The sequence below is a fragment of the Larus michahellis genome, chromosome 7 (assembly GCF_964199755.1).
Source record: "Larus michahellis chromosome 7, bLarMic1.1, whole genome shotgun sequence".
Classification (NCBI taxonomy): domain Eukaryota; kingdom Metazoa; phylum Chordata; class Aves; order Charadriiformes; family Laridae; genus Larus; species Larus michahellis.
In genome coordinates, this window is record NC_133902.1 from 42,057,507 (window position 1) to 42,079,099 (window position 21,593).

Here is a 21,593-nt window from a genome sequence, read left to right on the forward strand (position 1 = left end):
ACTTCTTGCAAAGAGCTTGTAATGTTCTTTGAGCATTGCAGGAAGGATTAACATATGTTCTAGCATTGTCACAATTGTATTTCAGCCCTGTCCTTAAAATTAGTGTAGTGTCCTCCCTTTAAAATGATTTAACCATCTAAGTCCAAAACAATTGCTATAGACATAATGAGCCTGATTCTCCAGACTTTGTTTTTTAAGACCTTGCCTTCCTTCATGTCTTCTCTATTCTCTCTCTCTGTTAATGAGGTTTTTAGTTCTTCCATATGTGCAACTTTGCTATAAGATTGTCAAGATCATTTATAACGTAAGTGATACTCATTCTTTTCCAGTTTGTCCTTTCCTCATTTTTTTTTTCTTTTGTATGGAAGCACAAACTTACCTATAGGAAACATATGCCACTTATTATAGAGCCCATGACAGTAGTCCATGGACATGGAAGATTTCTGTGGTCAAAGAAACTTGTTAATTTGAGCCAAGGAATGCTGTTCCATGTACTAATGTGCGTTTTGTGGGGAAGACTCATTATTTATCCATTCAAAGATTTCCCCATTGTTGCACATTTTTAGGATTTAGAGCTTCAGATTCATAATGTTATAATTTCCTCCTCCTTAAAATCTTCAGTTCCACTGACACAATTAAGTATGCTTCTGCTTATATTGTATTAGCTCTCACATTAACAAATCACTAAGTATTTTCAGGTATTTTAGGCTTGTGCAAAAAATTAGGGCCATCTTTGGAATTGCTTCTTATTCAAATTGTGTCAGAAGGATGCCTGTGATAACAATGCAAAGCATGTTGTACCATCATATACCGGCTCTTCCAGCATTCTTAAGGTACAATTTCCATTTTCTGTAGCGGTCTATTGGCCCTCAAAGCAACAGACCAAACTCTCTGAAACTCATTATGTGGGGGTGGTTTTTAGTTTGTGGCAAATATTAGCCTGTCTGAATTGACGTTGATCCTACAGAACCCAGAGATGACATGAATTCATAATCCTTGCATTCTTTACTAATGGTTACAAAGGCAGAAGTGTGAAGCACTTCACGTGTGCTGGTAGCTTTATCTTTCTTTCCAATTAATTTCAATGCAGGAGGGTTTTTTTATATTCTAAACTTACTTTAGGTGACTTTTTCCAAGCATATTTGGAAAAGATGAACTGTTGCACTATATAAAGTGTGAACTGCATACAAGGTATGGGGTTTTGGGGAGGGAAAGGCTGCTCAGCTACTTGTCCTCATCTCTGTAACAGAAATCAAGGCTTTTCCACAGCTATTAAACATAATGTATTAAAGGCAGTCTTCCTTTATGTTGCTGATGAAGAACATGGTTTTAAGTTAGCAAAAACGAGAAACAGCTAACTTTTATGACTTTTAATAATGTATTGCTTTTTGTACTTGTCTTCACTGTGGCAACCTTCTGGAGAATTAAATCAGTTTTCATTCCTACAGAGTAAAGTAAGAAAATAAGTTTAGGTTACCATGGTAGCTAGTGCACTTAATCTAACTAGAGAAGGTAGGCATACTGCTATTTTTTTTTTATGCTGCATCTGGGCTTCTGAATGCCAAAGAACAGATGACAGGCAAACAGGAGCTAACTCAAGCAGATTTCTACAGCAGATGTTAGCAACTGTCTTGTAAGAAAAGTTTTGGGTTTTTTTTTACCTAGTTTGTAGTACTTTCTGTAGGCAATAATACTAAACCCTACTCTGTAATAGGCTATTTTAAGTAAATATTATCGATTTTCCTCCTTTTATTTGTAAAAAAGCTTTATGTGTATACATTATAAAATAAATGGAAGGTTAGCCAAATTTTGCTTACCTGGGGGCTAAATGACCATCATTTCAGGAATTGCATTTGCATTAAATAAGACAGTTAACAACCACTTCCCTTGAGTACACAGCTTCAACCCACAAAAGTCTTATCTCAGTTGCAAAGCAGCCTGCAGCTTGTTCAGCCAAGGGCTTAGTGCTCTGTTGTGAGCCATGGTGGGCTTATTCATCTTTCCATTGAAAACAGTGGCATCCACGAGCAACAGGCAGAACTCCCAGGGAGCACCTTGGTGCCCTTCTAGCAAAGGGAAAGCAAGAATGCCGAGAATGAAAAGGGATAGTCTGATTGCAAACTTGAACACAGTGCTTATTGTAGTTAAAAATTCCTTTTCGTACGGTTCTTGTTCCTCTTTGTAGTACAGATGTCCTTGTGAAAATGAATTAAAATGTTTAGCTTCTTAATCATATATAGTGTTTATGCAATTCTGGAGAACAAGTGAAGATTATGGTAGTGATTTTTCCACTGGATTGTCTTGTTAACAGTCTGTGGTCAGACAGTATTAAAACTGTGGCTAAAACAGACATATTTCAGTGAGACACAGGCCAATGGTAAATTTTAAAGTAGTTTCTATACGAAGGCAGACAAGCATTTAATCCCTTCCCTATCAGCCAGAGGATCTTCCATGCTGTGAGCAGCGCCTAGTCACATGTTTCTGAATGGCTATCTGTTCGCTCTGACCTTACACAGAGCAAGAGAAAACAGATGTCTTATCATTTTGCCAAATTTCTTGCTTGCAATTTAGGAACGGTTCCACACGCACAGGGAGGTTTTTGTTAATTTCTTTCAGATGATGGTGGAGCATTTCATATTATGGTAGGGACTCCTGATCACCACTTCTGTACAGAAATGAGAATTAGCAGTTGATTATTCCTGTCCCTTTTATGAGAAATACTGTATCTTGTAGTCAGCTTATTAAGTTAGTGCTGTAAGTGCTTCTTAGGAATAAGAAATGGAAATGCATTAATACGCAAGGGCACTGTTCTGCATCTTTGTATTACCATGTTCTGCTAGAGAAGTTACAGGCATGCAGCTAAAGCTGTTTGATGAGTAAAGACTGATAGAAACTTGTTGACGTGAACTGCTAAAAACAAGACTTCTAGTTTTCCCTTCCTACATTAGCCCTCAAATTCCCTGACATCGCCCATAGTCTGCAAATATTGAGCACTTTCAGTGTCTTTCAGGACCTGCTAAGGCACTGTTAGCTGAGGACACCCTGCATGAGATATGAAGACTCTCGAATTAAGCAGTTTTCCTAAATCGTGTAGAATTTAAAAAAAAAAAAAAGTTCCAATGGTTCAGTTGTTTATAGCTTGCTACCCTAAGTAGGAACCTTTCTGCTGACTCTAGTAATTCTTTTTAATCATTCCCATAAAATAGCACAAATAATTTAAAGAGACTTAAGATTTCTAAGGTGAAAGCGGTTTATATGATTTAATGGATTTTAAGCACAGGAAAACCCCCTACCTTAGAAAGTGCTTAGAATGATTACAGTGTATAGGCAAGGTTTGAGCTGAGTTGTTATGTTTGCAGGTATTCTTGACAGTTTCACTTTTTTGCTGAATTCCAGAATAGAAGTTAGAAACTTAGATATCAAAGGAATTCTTTTTGTCGTCTGAAACAGAACTATAATGCTATACAAATACTATACAAAATTATAATAACCATGTGAATTAAGCTATGGTGAGGCACGTTTTGGGTAATGAAGGAAGTCACAGAACTTAATGTATTAAACTGCTGTTTGCCAGAGAGACAGAGGGACGAGTTAAAGAGTTTGTTTCGCCTAACTTCCTGGATTTTTAACTGTTTAACCATTTTCCATGCCAAAACCTTGTATAAAAGCAAACATCTGTTTGTACGATGCCTTTTGTGTAAGACAGGATAAAGATGGATGGGGAGACCTAGTTGTGGTTGCCATTTGGAAGTCAGCTTGGAAATCCAGCGTGTTCTATGGGGAAGGAAATGACTTGCTGCTTATGATCTCCCAAAACGCACCCAATAGCTGTTGGTTTTTTTTTTTTTTTTCTTGCAAAGTGAAGAAGTAGATTAAACTAATCTGTCCTGACTGAGTTGGACTTGGTGATCGTTATGGGTCCCTTCCAACTTGAGATTTCTTATGATCCTATGATTTGTCCTGGTAGCTCAACTGCTGCCGCTCCCCAGGGCGGCTGTGGGTTTGCACCTGCCCTGCAGATACAGTCTTGGTGCGCTGTGGAATGTGTTTGTTGGCATTGCAGCCGTTTTGCTCTGGGAGAACTGCAGATGAATGAAATTTCAACTTGTATTCCGGGATTTCAGTGTGACATCCTCATGCATTGGCCGCGTTTTTGCTCTTCCTCTCCCACGTTTGCCGACTTTACCAGTTCTAGCTATGGACATATGTAGAAGTATCTTCAAACGCCCCTTTTTCCACTGTGGTTAGTATGTCCTGCCAAAGGATCAAAAGCAGAAATAACTGAATCCCTGGGAGTATTCAGGCTCTAATAGGCTGACATAGAGAAAGGGTGGAAAGCAGAAGTCGGTCCTTTCCAGTCGCCCATCCAGCACGCATCTGACCAATACCCAGTCTAGTTGCTAATAGAAAATACGGATTGTTTCATGGACTGCAAGTCAAATTTTTCCATTCCAAATTACTTTCTGTTCAGTGAAAGCAATTTCCTTAGCACAATTTCCTCAGATGCACTTTTTTTTTTTCTCCATTCCTAAGGGATTTGCAATGTGGGTTAGTGGTGAAGTCGCTAATACTCTCTCAAAGTTGAGCATTCCCTTTTCTAACAATGCTGTTACGTGATTTTATGGCATGAAGTTTTCTCTGCTAGGTGGATAGGTACAAGAATTGAGCTTCCCAGCAAGTATGGGGAAAGATCTTCATGTGTTACGGTGAATTGCGGTTGGTTTTTGTGTCCCTTTTGGCAAGGAAGACTCATGATCTCTCACCCTGAATACGCGGCCTGTATAATGCCAAAGTGTGGTAACCCCCTAGGCTGGAAAAGGAGCCCGAGAGAAGGGGAATGTGATCTCCCCAGTTACCTGAATGAACCAGATTGCTCTGACGTTCTGCAGTTGACTGAATTTCTTTCTCTATGAGGTGTTTCTGAATGTAAGCATTCCTTTTTTGCATGTAAACTACATTTTTATTAGTGTGAACAAAATGGGGCCTTTTTTTATCTTTCCAAATGTTGTCATTTTTAATGAGAAAATTTTTATATAATTCAGATTTTATGTTATTGTAGAATAAAAACATTAACAAATGAGATGAAAATATGCAAAGGGTTGGTTTCCAGCTTTTGTACTATTTTAGGTTTTTTAGTGAAGTTTTAGGAAGTTTGTGCGCATTGTATTTTATATCTTATAATAAAAAGTGAAGAAAATCCCATTTTTATCTTTCAAATACTATTCTGAGTTACAGGAAATAAGCTACAAATGCAATTGGGTGATCCTGGTGGCTAAAAGCTCCTATAAAGCTTTTGCTAATAGCGTTCATTAAAGAAGGAAGTAAGCCTACATATATCAAGGTACAAAACCAAATTGATTAATACAATCTAAGTAAAAAACTAATTCTAAAAACATGAAAGGTGGCTTCATTTCACATTCCTACCTGAGAAAATTTGAACTGCATGTCAAAGATGTAACTAGCGTAACATAGGTTTTCCCATCATAGTTGAAAACTGCCCAGGAATCGATATTAATGTCAGCTCTGGCCTCTCAGTGAATCCATTTTCTTGTCTTCTCTTTCTGCTGATTTTTCCTAATACGAAAGAGAAATCGGATGTTCTAAGATAATTTAAATCACAAACTTCTATGTGCGATTCAGTGTTTTGGGTGGATGCATATTCCCACTAGGGTAGCGCGAGGCAAAACATACATGGTAGTCCAATGCCATATGCAATGGACTGTAAAGGGGACTTGCTAGGATAACACCTGGGCACTTGGAAAAGTTTGCGTTTTGTAAGGTACATGGGATTTCAGTGTGGCTAGGAATTGCAATCATGCCAGTGGCATAGCGGGCAGATCAGGAGGATGTAATGGGAACACATTTCCCTTTTATACGTCCCTTGGTGCTGAAGTTTCGTAAAATCCTTTACAGAAAACTTGAAAGCCCTTTCTAAATGAATGTGAGATTTGGGGTGAAATGCAAATAGTGAAGGTCAATAAGCACAGAATTTGCTTCTCCATTTTTAAGTTTCATTAGTTTTTGGAACATGAGAATTTGTTTCTGTGCCTAAAAGGCATGACCGCCCCTGGCCCCCACTCCTTTTCTTTCTTTGTGCTAGGGAAAACCAACCCCAACTGAGAGGTGGTAACCAGGATAGCAAATTGTTAAATTATGCAATATGCTACGAAGGGTACTGAGATGTTATTAATATAAGGGCAGCCTAAGGACAACATGATGTCTAATCTGTATAAGAAGGTATCACCACCCATAAAGTACAATCACTTTAATAAATGCTTTAATTCCAGTAGGGAAGAGTTGTGGGTTTGTTTTTTTGTTTTCTGCTTTGATTCAGGCTTCTCTGTAAGTCCGTTAGCCCTCTGGTACAGAATGAAAATATGCTAAGGGCTGTGCCAACAAAACTGTAGTTGTTTCAGATCATATAATTCTTAATGCCAAAAAAAGTTCTGCTGGAATATAATGCGTCCTGCACAGACTGAGATCTATACAGGATCCACAATGACAACATCAAGGTTTTGCACAACTGTAAGGGCCAAGTCATCTAGATTTGTGTAGATTAAGAATGTATGTCATCACAGAGCATGGCCAGCAATTAGCAGCATGAGAGGGATGCAAGAGATGCTCGGGAACCACAGCTGGAGAATGTGTAAACACTGGAAATGATCCATTTCAACAAAAATATTTCTTTGAGCTGGAATTTCGCGGTACATACGTAGATCACACAAAGTAGGTAGCCTAAGGTCAGGAGAAGGGCAAAGCCGTGACTACCATTGTCTCTTCCTAACCCCTCATCTCCTGGCTGCCCTCCTCTGTCGTTTTGTCTGTTTCTAGAGAAAGTTTTTGGAAGACTTTTGTATTGTCTGAATGCATAATGTAAAAGTTTGATGAAAACTCAAAAACATTCATGTGTGGGAGAAGACCACTGTCCCACTCACTTCTGTGTGTATCAGCCCATATTTGTGGTAATATTTTGGCAAAGTGCATACTCTTAAATGCATTCTCTCCTTTTATCCCCTGTATTACTTTCAAATTGTCATTCCAATCTTTTATCTTTTTAATTTACATCTGACTTTTTCTAGCCCTTTCCACCAGTCTTGTATTTCCTTGTTTGCTAATTTCTTTCCTTTTCTTGTTTTTGCCTTTTTTTTCTTTTCTTTCGGGGAAAATCTGAAACATGGAGTTGTAATACGGACTATAAACCAGTCAATTATTCACCTTTATCTCCACTTAAAAATGTCATTGTCAGCAGTAATAGGAGGAGGGGAGCTTTTCTCAGGAATGCTGTATACAGGGATAGAAGATGGAGGTCACTCATACCAGGGAAGAGCAGCCTGTAGAAAGGGGCCTGAGAAGTGAAAATCCATACCAGTAGTTATGTGCAATCGTTGTTGTATTTTATATTCAAAATGTCTTTTCCTTGCAAATATAATAACAGATGGTTTTAATTCTTTTTCAGCAACAAGAACAAGATCCAACTAACTTATACATTTCCAATTTGCCGCTTTCAATGGATGAGCAGGAGCTCGAGAACATGCTGAAACCTTTTGGGCAGGTTATCTCTACGAGGATACTGCGGGACTCCAGTGGGACAAGCCGTGGAGTTGGCTTTGCAAGGTACTTCAGTGGTGTTAGCCACGTTGGCAGCTTTTTTCCTTTTTGTAATTAAAAAGCCAGAAATAGGAGGAAAAGGCAGAAATTATTGAAAATGACCAAGCTTTTAAAGAAAAGGGAGATTTAGATGGAGATACCAGCAGGGTTTTGTTAGTTCTTCCTTTGGTAAAGCAAATATGGCTGCGTCTCATCTTGCTTAGATGGCTAAATCTGAATCTATTGCTCCTATTGGACAATTATCTAGAAAAAGAGTTCACTCTCCATCGCTTCTTCCTCTTCTCTGTACTTCCCCTTTATCCCTCAGCCAGTAAGCAGGAGTTATGCAGTGCTTCACAGAAACTTCTGTGACATTTCTGGCTTTCAAGGCTTTAATTTGAGACAGGAGACTATAAGGAAGAACTCCTCCTCCCCCATTTTTTTTTTTCTTTCTTTTGCTTCATTAGTTGCTCTGAGAAAATCAGCTCATCATTGCCCTTTGAATGTCAGCCCTTTGAATTTTCTGGCTCATTAACATGTTGTCATCTGGGAAAGAAAATATTTTTATTCATTTACAGTAAATCTCACCTTAAAATATTTGACAGGTCAGTCAAATATCTCTCCCAAATCAACAAGAACAAATATTTTCCATAAGTTAATAGATACCTCCCAAATATTCTGTCCATGTGAGTTTACTTTTTCTCTAGTTAATTGTTAGTTGTTCTGGGGTCTCTTCATCAAAGCCTTTTCTGTCCCTTTCTAATATTTTTCTGTCTCTCATTTAAAATGAGTATGGCAGTCAAAATTTGGAGGCTTTGGAGGCAAAATTGGAGATTTCTGTCATCAAAAGTAGAAGCATGCTTTGAGCAAAGAATTGGGATTCTCAAAATATGTTGTAAAAAATCTGTCAACAGTCAAATTTCAGTAATTCAGATGTTCAGCCAGTATTACAATAGCTCTGTATTTGAACAAATAGCAGAACCTAAAATTAGTGCAGAGAAAAGAACTGAACAAATTATATCTCCTGATGAAGCCAAAATTTTTAGGGATTGGTTTCCCTGTGAGCTGGCTGTGGGTAGTTCACAGGACTGTGATTATTTTATTTTTTAAATCCCCTCCCCAATTTATTTGCTTGGCAGACTGTCCAGTTTCAAGAAGATAAAACAAAGGAATGAAATTAGAAACAATTAGAAACAAATGATATTCATGTATTTAAGAGTACAAAACCAGCAAGCTTGATTTCTACCAAAATTTCTTGCTGTCCCCTTTAAATAAATCAATAAGTATTTTTAATATTTTTGCAGTAAATTTAATTGGGCATTTTATTTCATTCATACACTTGGTTTTTTTTTTCATATAAGCATATGCATAAATATTTGAGAGTAAACTCCATGCAAGTATACACAGGATGTGTGTAGTGTTTTTGGATGATGTAGGAAGCAATATACATCCAAAAGTAATATTTACTAATTTTGAACAATACTGATACATGCGTAAATGCAACTTTCACTTTTTGATGCTATGAAGGGCAGAATCCTGTAACACCCAAGCTAAAATTCCCTAGGCATTATAAATTTATTCAGTCTTTTCTCCCTAAACTTGCCTACCAACTCTACCTTGAATCAGTGGTATTTTAGGAGTGCTTTTATTCTAATATAGCCGGAAGAGTTTTAGAATTGTATGTGAAAGTCCTGAAGACTTGTGTGTATCCAAAATCTTTCTTGTATCGAAGACACTAAAAGAGATTAGTTTTAAAGTATTTTCTCAACCGGTTCTGTATTATACATTATATGTTTTCTATATACATAAATGTGAAGTTATTTTTATATGCATGTTTTTTTGTTCACATACATACATTATACATAATTTATAGAATAAGCTGTTGTTGTCATATCTAATCAGAATTTCTCCCCTTCTGCAAGGTAGGTATTGGAACATTTTTGAATAAATATTAGTTAAAATTGTCCGAGAAACATGTAGACATTAAATAAAGATTTTAGTTTCTTGCCTTTGGGAGCATTTTATTAGGTTAACAAGGGCTAATATATTTTTTCAAGTCCAGACTTGAGTCTGAAACTGAATTATATTGTTTGTTTCATGTGAGAAAAAAAAAAAAAAGATTTCTTTGATGCAGATCCAACAATCCAGAACTTCTGAAAATTCTCTAGAAGGTATTTTTGAAACCATGAAGAAAACTTCTTGTTAAGTCTGGCGTTTTGATGATTTTGCTTGTTGTCTATAACTGTTTTATCAGCCTGTGCAGAAAGGCTAGCAGAATTAAAAAGGTGCCAAGACTTAGTAATTTTTAGTACTGCTTCTTTGCTGCTGAGGCCATTGGCCTGATTTGTGGCTCTGAATTACAGAACTTAGTGAACAAACAAAAAAGAAAATTTCTCTTCAACGTTATCCAAATACCATCTTGCAGACAACCGCTAAATATATTCTTCTTTTAAAATAGTTTTTGTTGTACTTGCACGTCTTGCTCATCCGTTGCAACTTAGTTCAAGCTGGCAGTCAGGACCGACACATCTGCATTGCAGCGTAAGGATGTAGCTGCAACCTCCGGAGCCACTCCCAGGCTAGCGCTAGCTCACCAGTAGTCCACCCAGTCTGTTAAGTCTAGTTTTGACAACGTAAGTGCACAAACCTGTTCAGGATGCTGGATAAATTCTCAGTAGCCGTCACAGCTATTCTGTTATTAGTTCCTGTTTGGAAAGTAACCTGGAGACAATTAAATGAGAGACAGGTACATCATTTAGTTGGGGTGATAGGCATAAGCTAGAAACTGCAAAGGCAGTTTGGGTCACGCGGTCAGGCATGTTTATGTATGAGTTTATTACTCTTAAACTGTACAGACACTTCATAATCCTCTATCAAAAGTGGCATTGACATTTGTTACGTCGGTCGTGGACGCTAAGGATTCAGTTACGAATGATTGCGGATCAGTCCTTCTGCTCCCTTCAAGGCAGCAGGGGCACTTTGTACTATAGCTGTCCAAGTTATGTTCTGTAAATAAGGGTATTGTATTTGCAGTTTGGCACTGCTTTGGCCTCAGATGTTAACTGAGTTTAGTTTTACCTTTCTGAAGTGTGTGTTCTTGGAAAACATCCTCTCTATCGCTCACACTTGGGAAAGCAACCCGCAAAAGTGAAGCGAGAAAAAGCAAGAAATATGCTTTAAAAAATCACAAACATGGGAATCTGGATGAGTGTTTAATTTATGTAAATTATTCTTTATTTTCTTAGAATGGAGTCAACAGAAAAATGTGAAGCAGTGATTGCTCATTTTAATGGAAAATTCATAAAGACACCAGCAGGAGTTTCTGGTATGTTGCATATATTTCTAACAACATGTATGAATGGGTTACTGCTTACGTAGTGGAAGCCGATTGCTGTATCTGGCTTCTCATTCAGAGGCAGGCTTATTAAAATTAAACTGTGTCTTGCTGGATGACTGTAATACTTGCTCACTTGGAACACAGTATATCACTTTTCTACTGTCAACCTTTTCTAGGAATCTAGTAGTGTTCTTTCCTAGCAGATAGACAAGCAGCTAAGATGCCTTAAGCCAGCTATGCGCAAATTTACATCCCACATAATCCCAGTTGAAGTCAGGAGACAAGTATGTTGTATGTGTGTCAGAACAGAATTTGGCTGATTGTCCGTGGACAATTTTTTTTGAGAGAGGCAAAAAATGGATTACTTTTGCCATCTGTTGATGATTTTTTTTTTTAAGTAATTTTCAAAAAAAGATTTGATTAGAAAAAAATAGATTCTGCAGCAGTGCCTTAATGCCAGGCACTTTCTTTCACCAGGGAGCTGTGAATCTCAAGTCAAAGTAGGCTTTGAGGTTCTTCAGGAAGGTGGAAGGAGGTCGGTGAAGAATGCTACTTCAGGAAATACTGTGCAAGGCAAAATGCAGAGAAGCTGCATAGTGCAACTTCGTTGTCACGCCTAGTTCCTCAGCAGTTTGCCTGCTTTGTCAGCACTGTTCTGGGAGAGAAGATGTATATTCCATAAACATTTAAAAATGAGGAAAGGAAATTCAGAGCAGCAGAGCTAAATAGAAAGAAAAGAGGACAATAAAGGAGGAAAGAATACATGCCTGACATTCTAGGCAGCTTTCGCTAACCATTTTATTGAGAATCCCAAGTCGTAATTTTTATAAATTACGTTGTTGATGTGGTTGCTGAAGCCACCTTTTTCCCCGCTGTTGAAATGTTCTCCGCAGCCAGACCCTGACACTGAGGAGGAGGAAAGCAGCCCTCAGCAGGCAGACAAGAATGTGGCTTGTTTAGTAAAGCTACATACATCCCTCATCCCTGAAAGATTACACCAGTTTGAGGCAGTCTGTGCTGCGGTAGGGATGGAAAGCTGCTTCAGAGCACAGGAAACCACTCCCTTCACCAAAGCTAATCTAATGCAGGGGTTTGACTTCCCTGGCTTGGCTTTTGCAGACTCTTTGCATTGGGATTGATTGCCGAGATTATTTAGTTAAAGCTTTGTTATACGTAGAGGCTGTAACATTTATTTTTTCTGTTTCATATATTTAGCAATCTGTGTTTTATGAGATGGAAAATCCCTTTAGGGGTGAGGAGATCATGGAATGATTTTCTCTGAGTGCTGGCTGTGCTCTGATCCACCCTCCGTGATTAGTTTTATAGAGCTGCTATGGCTTGGACATAATTAAGAGTAAAAAGGATGGAGAAACCAAGAGTTCAAATTAACATATAGGGTTTTCTATTAAATTATAGCCAGTAAAAAAACTATAACAGAACTCCCTATTAGTGCTTTTTAGTTTGCATGTTTTTATTTTCACTTGTGGTATTCTCTTCTCAGTGAATGAGCCGTCAAGCATGTTGTTGCTGATCATGCTCTGCCTCTGGTGGGCTGTTGCTGAAACCAGAGTTGCACCTTTATATGATCAGGTTCAACCAGGTAGAAATAAAAAGCTGCTGAACAGAAGTGTAAGAACAATTTCTGCAGTGTGGAGGAAAAAATTTACCAGAAAAGTGTGATTAATTAGGGTCAGGAAATTTGCATGGAACTCGTGAATGTCAGAAAGTGGGAGCTCAAGAGGGGTCTCAAGATGTAATCCACCGCCCGGGCTGTAACTTCTAATGCTTACTTGGCAAAGTAGTCGTCTAGGCTCTCTGTCTAAAATGGGTAATGAAGCACACACCTCCAGAGACTGATGTATCTTTGCTGTCAGCTGTCCTTGCGGTTACAAAGAGTGTCTAGATGAGTCGCTCGGAAATAGATAACTCTGAATGTCTGAAAGTCAGTTAAGTGAGATGAGTCACACCCTCCATGATGCTGGAAAATGCGACAGATCAGTAGGTGCATAAGGGAGTTGTGAGAACCGTGTTTATTAAAGACCCTCAATCTTGTTGTATAAGGTACAGCGCCAACTCTACTTTTCCATGCTGGTGCTGTGAAGTTGTATTGCTCCTTGGAAAGGTTTTTATGGAGTTCAAATTCTTCCTGGAGTTCCTCACCACGTAGCAAGCACGTGTCTGATAATGCAGTCTTATTAGAGGATGCAGCTTATGCCTCAGAATACGCTGCAGCCTGCCAAAATGTGGGGTAGAGTCATGGGGCAACTGTGGTCTTGGACGATGTGCAGAGAAGAGTGGATGTAGTGGGAAAGCTCTTGGACAAACAAAGATTGGGAAAATGTTTTGAAATAGACTAGCATCCTTCAGGGTTATAGAGGAGCAAGTTCAAATACCTGCAAAATAAAATCGTAGAACGGGAACTATGTTTAAATTAAAACATTGTGTCCTAGAAACTTGGCTAAAATCAGCGAAGGGAGCTGGCTATAAAAACACTGTTATCAGGATGAGGAGGGTAGGAGAGATGGGCCTGTAATGAAATAGGTGTGGGAGGAAGAACATCTGTTCAACAAAAACATGCTTTCATAATGCAGCTTTGTTATTTTAACTAAGTTTGGGTTTACATGGAAGAATGGGTTAAACACAGTTATAGGAAGCATAGGTGAAACCTCCTCTGGAGCATGAGAAGACAGAACAGAAAACCCTCTGTGAGCCTGAGAGGGCCGAGGGTAGCACAGGGCAGTCGCAAAAGCCTTGAATTGAGTGAGTGACTGGGCATTGATGATGCGGAGCAAGGTGAACCCCAATGTAACAAGCTATTCAGGCTTTATTTCCCTGCTCCATATTAGCTTAGTGAAACATATTCAATATTTAGTGTGTCCTTGTTTGTCTTCAGTCAGGAAGAAGGAAGGTTAGCTCAGAGAGCAATTTCAACTGCACTGCAAGTTGGTATAATCCTAAAACTCCTAGGAGGGGTGTATTAGTTTCACCATTTGCTCTGAATGGGGTTTGTACTTTTCTGGTGTAAGTTATTGTAATAGTTTGTTCTGTTTTATGGACTATGACTTTCTGTCCGTTTCTCTCAGGACTTTTGATTTTTGTATTCCTTCTTTTCTCAACTGTGTGTTTATTGCATGATTGCTATAATCTTGACATAACTTTTGCAGCTGGTTCTACTTTTTTCTTTAAAGAATTATTGCTTTCAGTGAATAATGTGATATTTAAAGCTTTTCTATTCTCCTGTGAAACATGAACCTCATGACACGAGTTGGAGGAAGCAGAGACTGGACTAGTAGAAAGAGCCAGGACTCAGAAGATGAGCAGTGAGGACAGAGCAGGATACTCAGCCTCCCTCCCCTTGAGATGATACTTCATGTTCGTTGTCTTTTTTTTTTTTTTTTTTTTTTTTTTTTTCTTGTGTGGGACCCACAACAATTGCAGAAATGATCTGCTGGGCAAAATCATGAAAGGCATCTCCTCCCTGTCACACCAGTGTGTAGCTGCATGAGGATACGTGACAATAATTATATAAGTAATTACATAAAACAGTTGTGATTGTAGCCTATGTAAAGTATGTCTAAGCCTGACTGTATTTGTGTCTCTTACATTTAAAATGAAAAGTATAGAAGTTAAAAAGTTACACAAGTTTTATGCCTGTTGTATAGGCTTTATGGATTCGTTAATACTTCTTTCACTGAAAAATAACTTTGGTGATTTTTGTTTTAATGGGTGTAAGGTAGAGAGCATTTTTGCTGAACAGCCCATACTGTTTTTGCTTCAGGATGGTGGGTAATGGTGATGACTCAAAAATCATAAGTTATCCGTGACCCACTCTCCTCTTCCCACTTACAGTAAAGATAATGGTTACTCAGGTTCTGTTTTAGGGAGGAAATTGAGGACAAGTGGGAGAGCCCTGCTCCTGCCTGTGCTCTCGACTGTAGACTAGGAAGAGGTCCACCGGGCGTGGTAGACGCTACTGTTTGAAATGGTTCTGATCTTGGACATCTTTCGAGTGCACGAGAGGAGTGAAAATGGAGCCTTGAAATAGTTATCTTGTGGCAGTCATTTTTTGAGCTTTTCCTATTTGCTTACCTTTACAAAGTATCCAGCATGCAGACCTCTAGATGGTAAATTAAAGCCACTTGACCACAAACTTGCATTTCTTAGTTACCTTTCACAGATCCTTTAGAAATAATCCATGAACCGCAGTCTGAAAACTACTGCTGAAGGGTATCAAGAGGTCACAGTACTGATGTTACTCCTGATTGTCACACTGAAGGGAGAGGAACCAAGACTTTATCCATTAGATCAAAGATTAGAAGCTTTTAGTGCTCTAATTCTCATAGTTTGTAATTGCTGCCTAGTTTTAACTAGTAATATTGGAATAGAAAAGAAAAAATACCACTTAAAACCACTCAAAATACACTCCTGTGTATTATTAAACCATGTATAAATTATTAAAGAAATGTAACTCTGAGCACTGCATTTAAGTGAAGATTAGAATGGTGAGGAGTATATATTTCATTTCATTTTATTAAACATATAAAGCTACTGATATTTGAGTTCTTGGGTTGCACAACTTTTTTAATTCTCACAGCTTTTGGCAGAAGTTTCTAGTTGTACATTAAAGTGATGTTTTAATGCTAGAATTCATTAGTCCCATCTGCTTCGTCACTAGAAAATAAGCAATGAAAGTCACTAAAAGATGCAGTTTAACTGAAAACCAATTAAAATAATAGTATTTTAAAACTGTTTTGTTGTACTTTTTAGTATCCGAAAGCAGCATTTTTTGAAAAGCTGATAAAATTAGCCATGTAAAGTCAAGGATGTAAACACAAAGTCTAACATAAGAACATCAATTTTGTTCTTGCATTTATAGTATCACCTGGTACGCGTTTGGGTAGACACTGAACAAATGGAGAGTGAATGCTAATGTACACGTGTGCACATTATGTGTATGACAGGGAAGTATTTACTCTCTGGGCTAATATTGCATTCACGTCCGTCTTCTGTAAAAACATTAGCCCTAGAGGAGGGTGATTCAGGGCAGGAGGAGATGGTCAGCACTTTCCACAGCTAGGTTTTAAAGCACTGACCTGCTTTAAAGCAGAGGAAAGATCATGGTTACAGAACGCCTCCATAGCAGCAGCTCAGCAGACACCTACAAACCACTGAAAGTGCCTGTTGGCTTTCACTTAGTGTCGGTAGAGTGGGCATTTTAAACACGGTGTCTTAGCTGCAGAAGCATAAATCCACTGTAAGTCATAGCCTTTTACATCAGCTATCTCTCAGATGTGAATGCAACTCCGAATATTTAGACTATGCCTCTCTGTCTTGCACGTACAGACGAGTCACTGAATGATTAATGATCCCCTTCATCACTGGGCCTGAACGCTTCCCAACAATTAAACAATAAAAATGACTCTCCCTTCCTTCCTGGACCACAAAAAAAGATTGCTTGACTGGTCTGTAGGGCTTGTTGGAGTTTTTTATTTTTATATATATATATATATATATCTATCTCTATTATATACATGTTTGTATGTGTGAGTATCTTACTTGTGAAAAATATGAGGAAAGGTAAACTGAAGAAATAAATTTCAGATTTAATTTTGAAGAGAATAGGGGCTATGTTCACTCTTCGGTGGAAAGGGGATCAATAGATCATACTTGGCTCCCGTGAAGGTTTATCTCCTTCTCGTGACCCTCCCTCTGATGACCGTCAGTCTTTGTGTTCTTTAAGCAATGAACACAGTAGTACCCAAGTCACATGTATGGAAAAGCAGCCAAAACTTGAAGTTAGGCTTTAAATTGCGGCAGTACCCACTATAAGCATTCATATCTTGAACTGGAATCAGGAAACGCAAACGTTATAGAGCCTTCTCGCAGCAGCTGGTGGTATTAAATACCAGCCTGCTTCATTTTTTTTAACATGAGTTGGAGCTTTCACCGCATTTGGCTTCATTTATGGACACAGAGAGGAGCAAGAGAAGCTAGATGGTCAGAAAAGCAAGGGTTCCCATGACCAGATCTGTATTCAGTAAGATGGAGCACCAACTTTGGGCAAATCACAAATTAATGCCTTTTATTTTTTTTTCATTGCTGCTGGTTTTGGATATTACATATGCAAAATGCAATATGTGTGGATAACTCTTGTTCCATTTTTTCATCCTCTTTAAAATTGTCAGGAGAGTGTTTCCAATGCACTACAGAAGATACTTCATCATTTAAAATTTAGCTGTTTTCAGTTATCTACTGAAAAAAAATTATCATTCTTAAAGTAGATTTTAATGAACATTTTATTCAAACAGCTGAACAGTTTACTCTGACTTTTTAAAAAAAATTATCCTGAGACAGTGATGGTAAATGTAAGCACAAATAGCGTTTCAGAAAAGTTTTGTACAATTCACTATAGGGTTTTTTTAATGAAAGCATAACGCAGCTTTAAATAAAGTATTTACTACCTGTGAGTGCTATAATACAGAATCACAGGGTATTTTCTGATGTCTTTATCAGCTGTTCTCATGCTAGTTTCTTTTGACTTGATCCAAAAATTTATAGTGTGTATTTTGGAAGACACACACGCTTCCCACAATACTAGATGGTTTGAAATAATTTATAAGTAGCCAGAGACACTCAAGTTGGGGAAGAGATTTTTTTTTTTTTCATTTAAGGCAGTTAACTTCAGTATTTGGATGTCAGCTCTCCCTTTCTGACGGATTTTTTTTTTTCCCCCTCACTGTGTAAAATCAGAGTCAAAATAATTTTAGACCAGAATCTGACAGTTTTACCCATATTGAGTAACATCTTCTGAGATTAACTCCTCTTACTTCAACAGAACTGTGTGGGGATTAAAATGCTGTGTGATATGACCAAGATTTTTGGGATCTAGCTTTTACAAAGTAACATCAAATTATCCATCCAGCATATTGATACATTTTAGATAATTTTATATACTTTTAGATAATACATTTTAAATGAATTCAGTTGTCACGCTTAGTATTAAAGTCTGACTCTCTGATACTGAAGTTGTTTGACCGCTGAATAACAGTGCGTGGGTAGGAGAGGTACCCGTCTCTGACGGATGTGTGGTCGATGTTGGAGATGAGACAGGGAACCACACATCAGTTCTGTCTCACAGCCCATCCATCTTTTATAGAGCAGGCCGTCAAAAGATGTATCATGCAGGAAGTGGATATTTTCCCAGTAGAACCAGAGCGAGTGTTTTAGGTATGCCATTCAAAGCCAGGGATGACTTGGCCATTAGTGCTAGTTTTGTGCCAAAATTTTAAAAGTTAGACTCTTTGCCAGGTTATAAGTCTCTGAAGTTTTCAATACCAGACATCTTTTATAAATGCAGAGAGGTTGAAGAGCACATCAGCACTGGCCATGGTTATACATAGAATAGATTTCGTTGCATGATACAGATATGCTAAAATTTTTATTTGGGTTAGTTTTTTGCGGGTGGCCCTCCCACCCTATGTGTTTACTCTGCATTTGGAAACTTGCATGTTTTCTGATCCAGCCATGTCTCAGGAAGGTGTTTCCAAACGAAGAATGGCTGGAGGAGTGTCATGGTAAAGCTTAGACAGCTCATGTGTCAGGAATTATTGGCAGAGAAGTGTTCGCATCCAAGTTATAACAGCGCTTCCACCCTGTGATTAGGGAGGGTGGGGTGTGATGTAGCAGAGCTGTGCTTCAGCCAGAGGTACTCAGGAACTATTGCAGTTTAAGCTAGTAACAGGGAAATAATACCACACAAACTTTTCTTTTTCATTGCTTCAATTTTGACATTAAGAATTGAAGTCATGGTCAGGATTATGTTATGCAAAAAATAAAAAAACGTAGCGATACCATTTTATGGCAGCAGGCAAAAAACAAGCTAAAAGAAAAATCTTGAAGAATTTCTGGTTGCATTGTGTGCTCTTTATAGAGCAGAGGTAAAAAGGGAATGGGCAGTTGTGGCATTTTTTCAGTGCAAGCTGGCAGGAGATAAAGGTGCCCACTCCACCCTGCCGGTTAGCGTCAGCGGAGATACTGTGCCAGCTCTTCTGGCTGCTCTGGATGAGCAGAGCAGTTGAAGTTTTAGGACATTACTGAAACCCCCAAGGGGTGGGGGGAATACATTAGAGGCCTTTGGCCAGATTTATTCTCCACCCTCCTTAGATGTACCTCCGGAGAGGCAAAACTCAGAATTCAGATGACAGTTCTCATTCATCCCCAGACCAACAGACACGTCCTCAGGATATAAAGACCGTGTTTCTTTCCAACAGGTTTTAGAGCGGTAGTTTAAAATCAAAGCTATAAGGCATTCCAGATGCTCGTTTGTGTGTGGCAGCTATCTTTGTGCTATGCAGAACAGTCGTTGATGCTGTAGTATGAGTCCAAGTTATTTAACTGTCATATTGGGAAATATAACTAAAAACCATACCTCATTTGGAGCGCTGAACAGCCGTGTATGAACGCTACTTCAACTAATATTCCTTCTTTCTTAGTTCCTGCAGAACCCTTATTGTGCAAGTTTGCCGATGGAGGACAGAAAAAGAGACAGAATCAGAATAAATATATACAGAATGGAAGAGCATGGCACAGAGAAGGCGAGGTGAGACTTGTAAGTCCTCCCTTCAAGCTTTAGTGTGGGTGTACAATAATGAATACTTATGAAAATGATAGGCATTGAGACTTCTTGGCTTGGCTCTTTGGCATATTAAAAATGTGCAAGCAACTCTCACCTGACAGTTTGCAACTCTATAAAAAGTACTTAAACTGTATCTTTCTTAAGAGGAAAAAAGGCAAAATGCGAAACACCAAATCCAGCCTCATTAAAGTGAACAATAAAATCTCCTTCAACTTGGTCAGGAATATGTCTGAGATATTTCTCATGTTAACCTGAAACATAACTTTATTTACATGTAGTAAATAATCCTTTGATTTATGCAGCATTGAAATGCACATCTCTTTCATAAGATTAAAATAGTAAACCAATGCTGTGCAGCATTAATTTTTTTTAGTCACAGCTTTTTTTAATCTTTAATGTTCAAGATAATAGTTTCATAGGCTTACTGTGGTTAGCAAGCCTAGACACCTCGTTTATAGGAGACAAGAGAATTCAAATGTGTCTTCTGAAAAACAGCACTCCCCATTCATTCTTGTAGTTAATTTATTGTAGGCAACACCCTAACAGAATCGTCTGCGTGCCCTGCCTCCCAAACACACGCGTGTTCTCTTAGCCAGGTACTTCATAGACTGCATTTTGTTCCTCATGCTGGGAACTTGGAAACTTGTATTCATAGCCCGTATCGCTGACTCTCTTCACTATATAGTTCTGTCAATTAACCTTTCCCTAACTTATAGCAACGAACTATTTCAATACAAAATTTCAGTTTAAAATAATACAAATAAAGAAAGAGTAAGAGGAATAATTTACAATAAGAATGAATTTTGTCAACTCTTTCTTTCCACTTTTTTTTTTTTGTAAGGCTGGAATGACACTCACGTATGATCCGACCACAGCTGCTTTACAAAATGGGTATGTTAAATAACACCACACTAGGAAAAAAAATGTTTGCATTGTGAAAGATGCACAGAACTGGCATTTAATAAATGTTTCTGCATTTTCTAGATTTTATCCGTCACCCTACAGTATTACAGCAAACAGAATGATCACTCAGACATCTATTACGCCATATATTGCTTCTCCTGTTTCCACATACCAGGTTTGTATTTAGAACTTAGTAGCCAAAATGGTTCATTGGAGCTTATATTTATTTATAAATTGCTACATCTGGTTTTCTGAATTCTCCAATAATCCTTCATTTTAATGAAGTGGCCTCTCCATGCTGTACAGCATGAAAATGAAGGCCTTAAAAGCTAAAAGGGTGTTTGAGGAAGCACAGCAATTTAATGAGATATGTGGTGTCTTACAAAACAAAGTCTCTAACTTGTGCTGATGGCTAAGGTATTTGTAGCCACTTCTTCGTTTCATGTATGATTTTTCATTTTCTCTTGGTCAAGTTCTTTGATGTCAATGATGCATCTTTAAAATAATTATTCTTTATTTTAAACCTTCTTGATTTAGTTAAATTCTATTTCAAAGGTATTTCTCCATGCTTTTTTGAACTTTTCTCCAGGTTGCTTCAGTGCAAGAAACAAAACAACACAAAACCCCCAATAATAATGTGTTATGTAGCTGCACTAAGAAGGGTATGGAAACTTGTTTGACATTAGAGAAGGAAATTTGAAAAAGAATTCTGAGTTCAAATTACAGTGGCATTCAAATTCATTGTTTTCATATTAGGAGCAAAGCATTTAATAGCTTAGAACAGTGTTTCTAAACCAAAAGTTACTTTATTTTGAACAATGAATTAAAGCATTAAGCATGCACATTTTTTGTTCTTAGAGCCCAGTCCAAAGCTTCCTGAAAAGGAGTTCTGATAGGTGTCATGTTAAGTCGCCCCTAAGGGATATTGACAATTCAATGTGCTGAGAAATTATATGGAACAGTTTTTGTACTTTGATGTAAATCTCTTCAGAATGCTCAATTTTGGGGCATTGTACATTTCAGTTTATAAGCAACTTGCATTTAATGCAACTAGTATGACAGTCTCAGATAAATGCTCAGTAGTTACTACTTGACACATGCCAATTATCCCAGTGTAGGCTAAATGATCAG

At 38.0% G+C, this 21,593-nt stretch overlaps 1 protein-coding gene across 6 annotated transcripts in view; it reads left to right on the forward strand.

Moving 5' to 3' along the window:
- Positions 1–21,593, forward strand: part of RBMS1 (RNA binding motif single stranded interacting protein 1) — a 147,706-nt gene that overhangs the window by 115,471 nt on the left and 10,642 nt on the right. For 3 of the 6 annotated variants that reach the window (XM_074593650.1, XM_074593651.1, XM_074593654.1), the window contains exons 5-9: positions 7,457–7,614; positions 10,833–10,912; positions 19,417–19,523; positions 20,401–20,450; positions 20,544–20,637. In XM_074593650.1, the coding sequence (XP_074449751.1) occupies positions 7,457–7,614; positions 10,833–10,912; positions 19,417–19,523; positions 20,401–20,450; positions 20,544–20,637 (489 nt within the window). Of the gene's footprint in view, positions 1–7,456; positions 7,615–10,832; positions 10,913–19,416; positions 19,533–20,400; positions 20,451–20,543; positions 20,638–21,593 lie in introns of all 6 variants that reach the window. The other 3 variants (XM_074593649.1, XM_074593655.1, XM_074593653.1) reach the window with 1 other exon arrangement.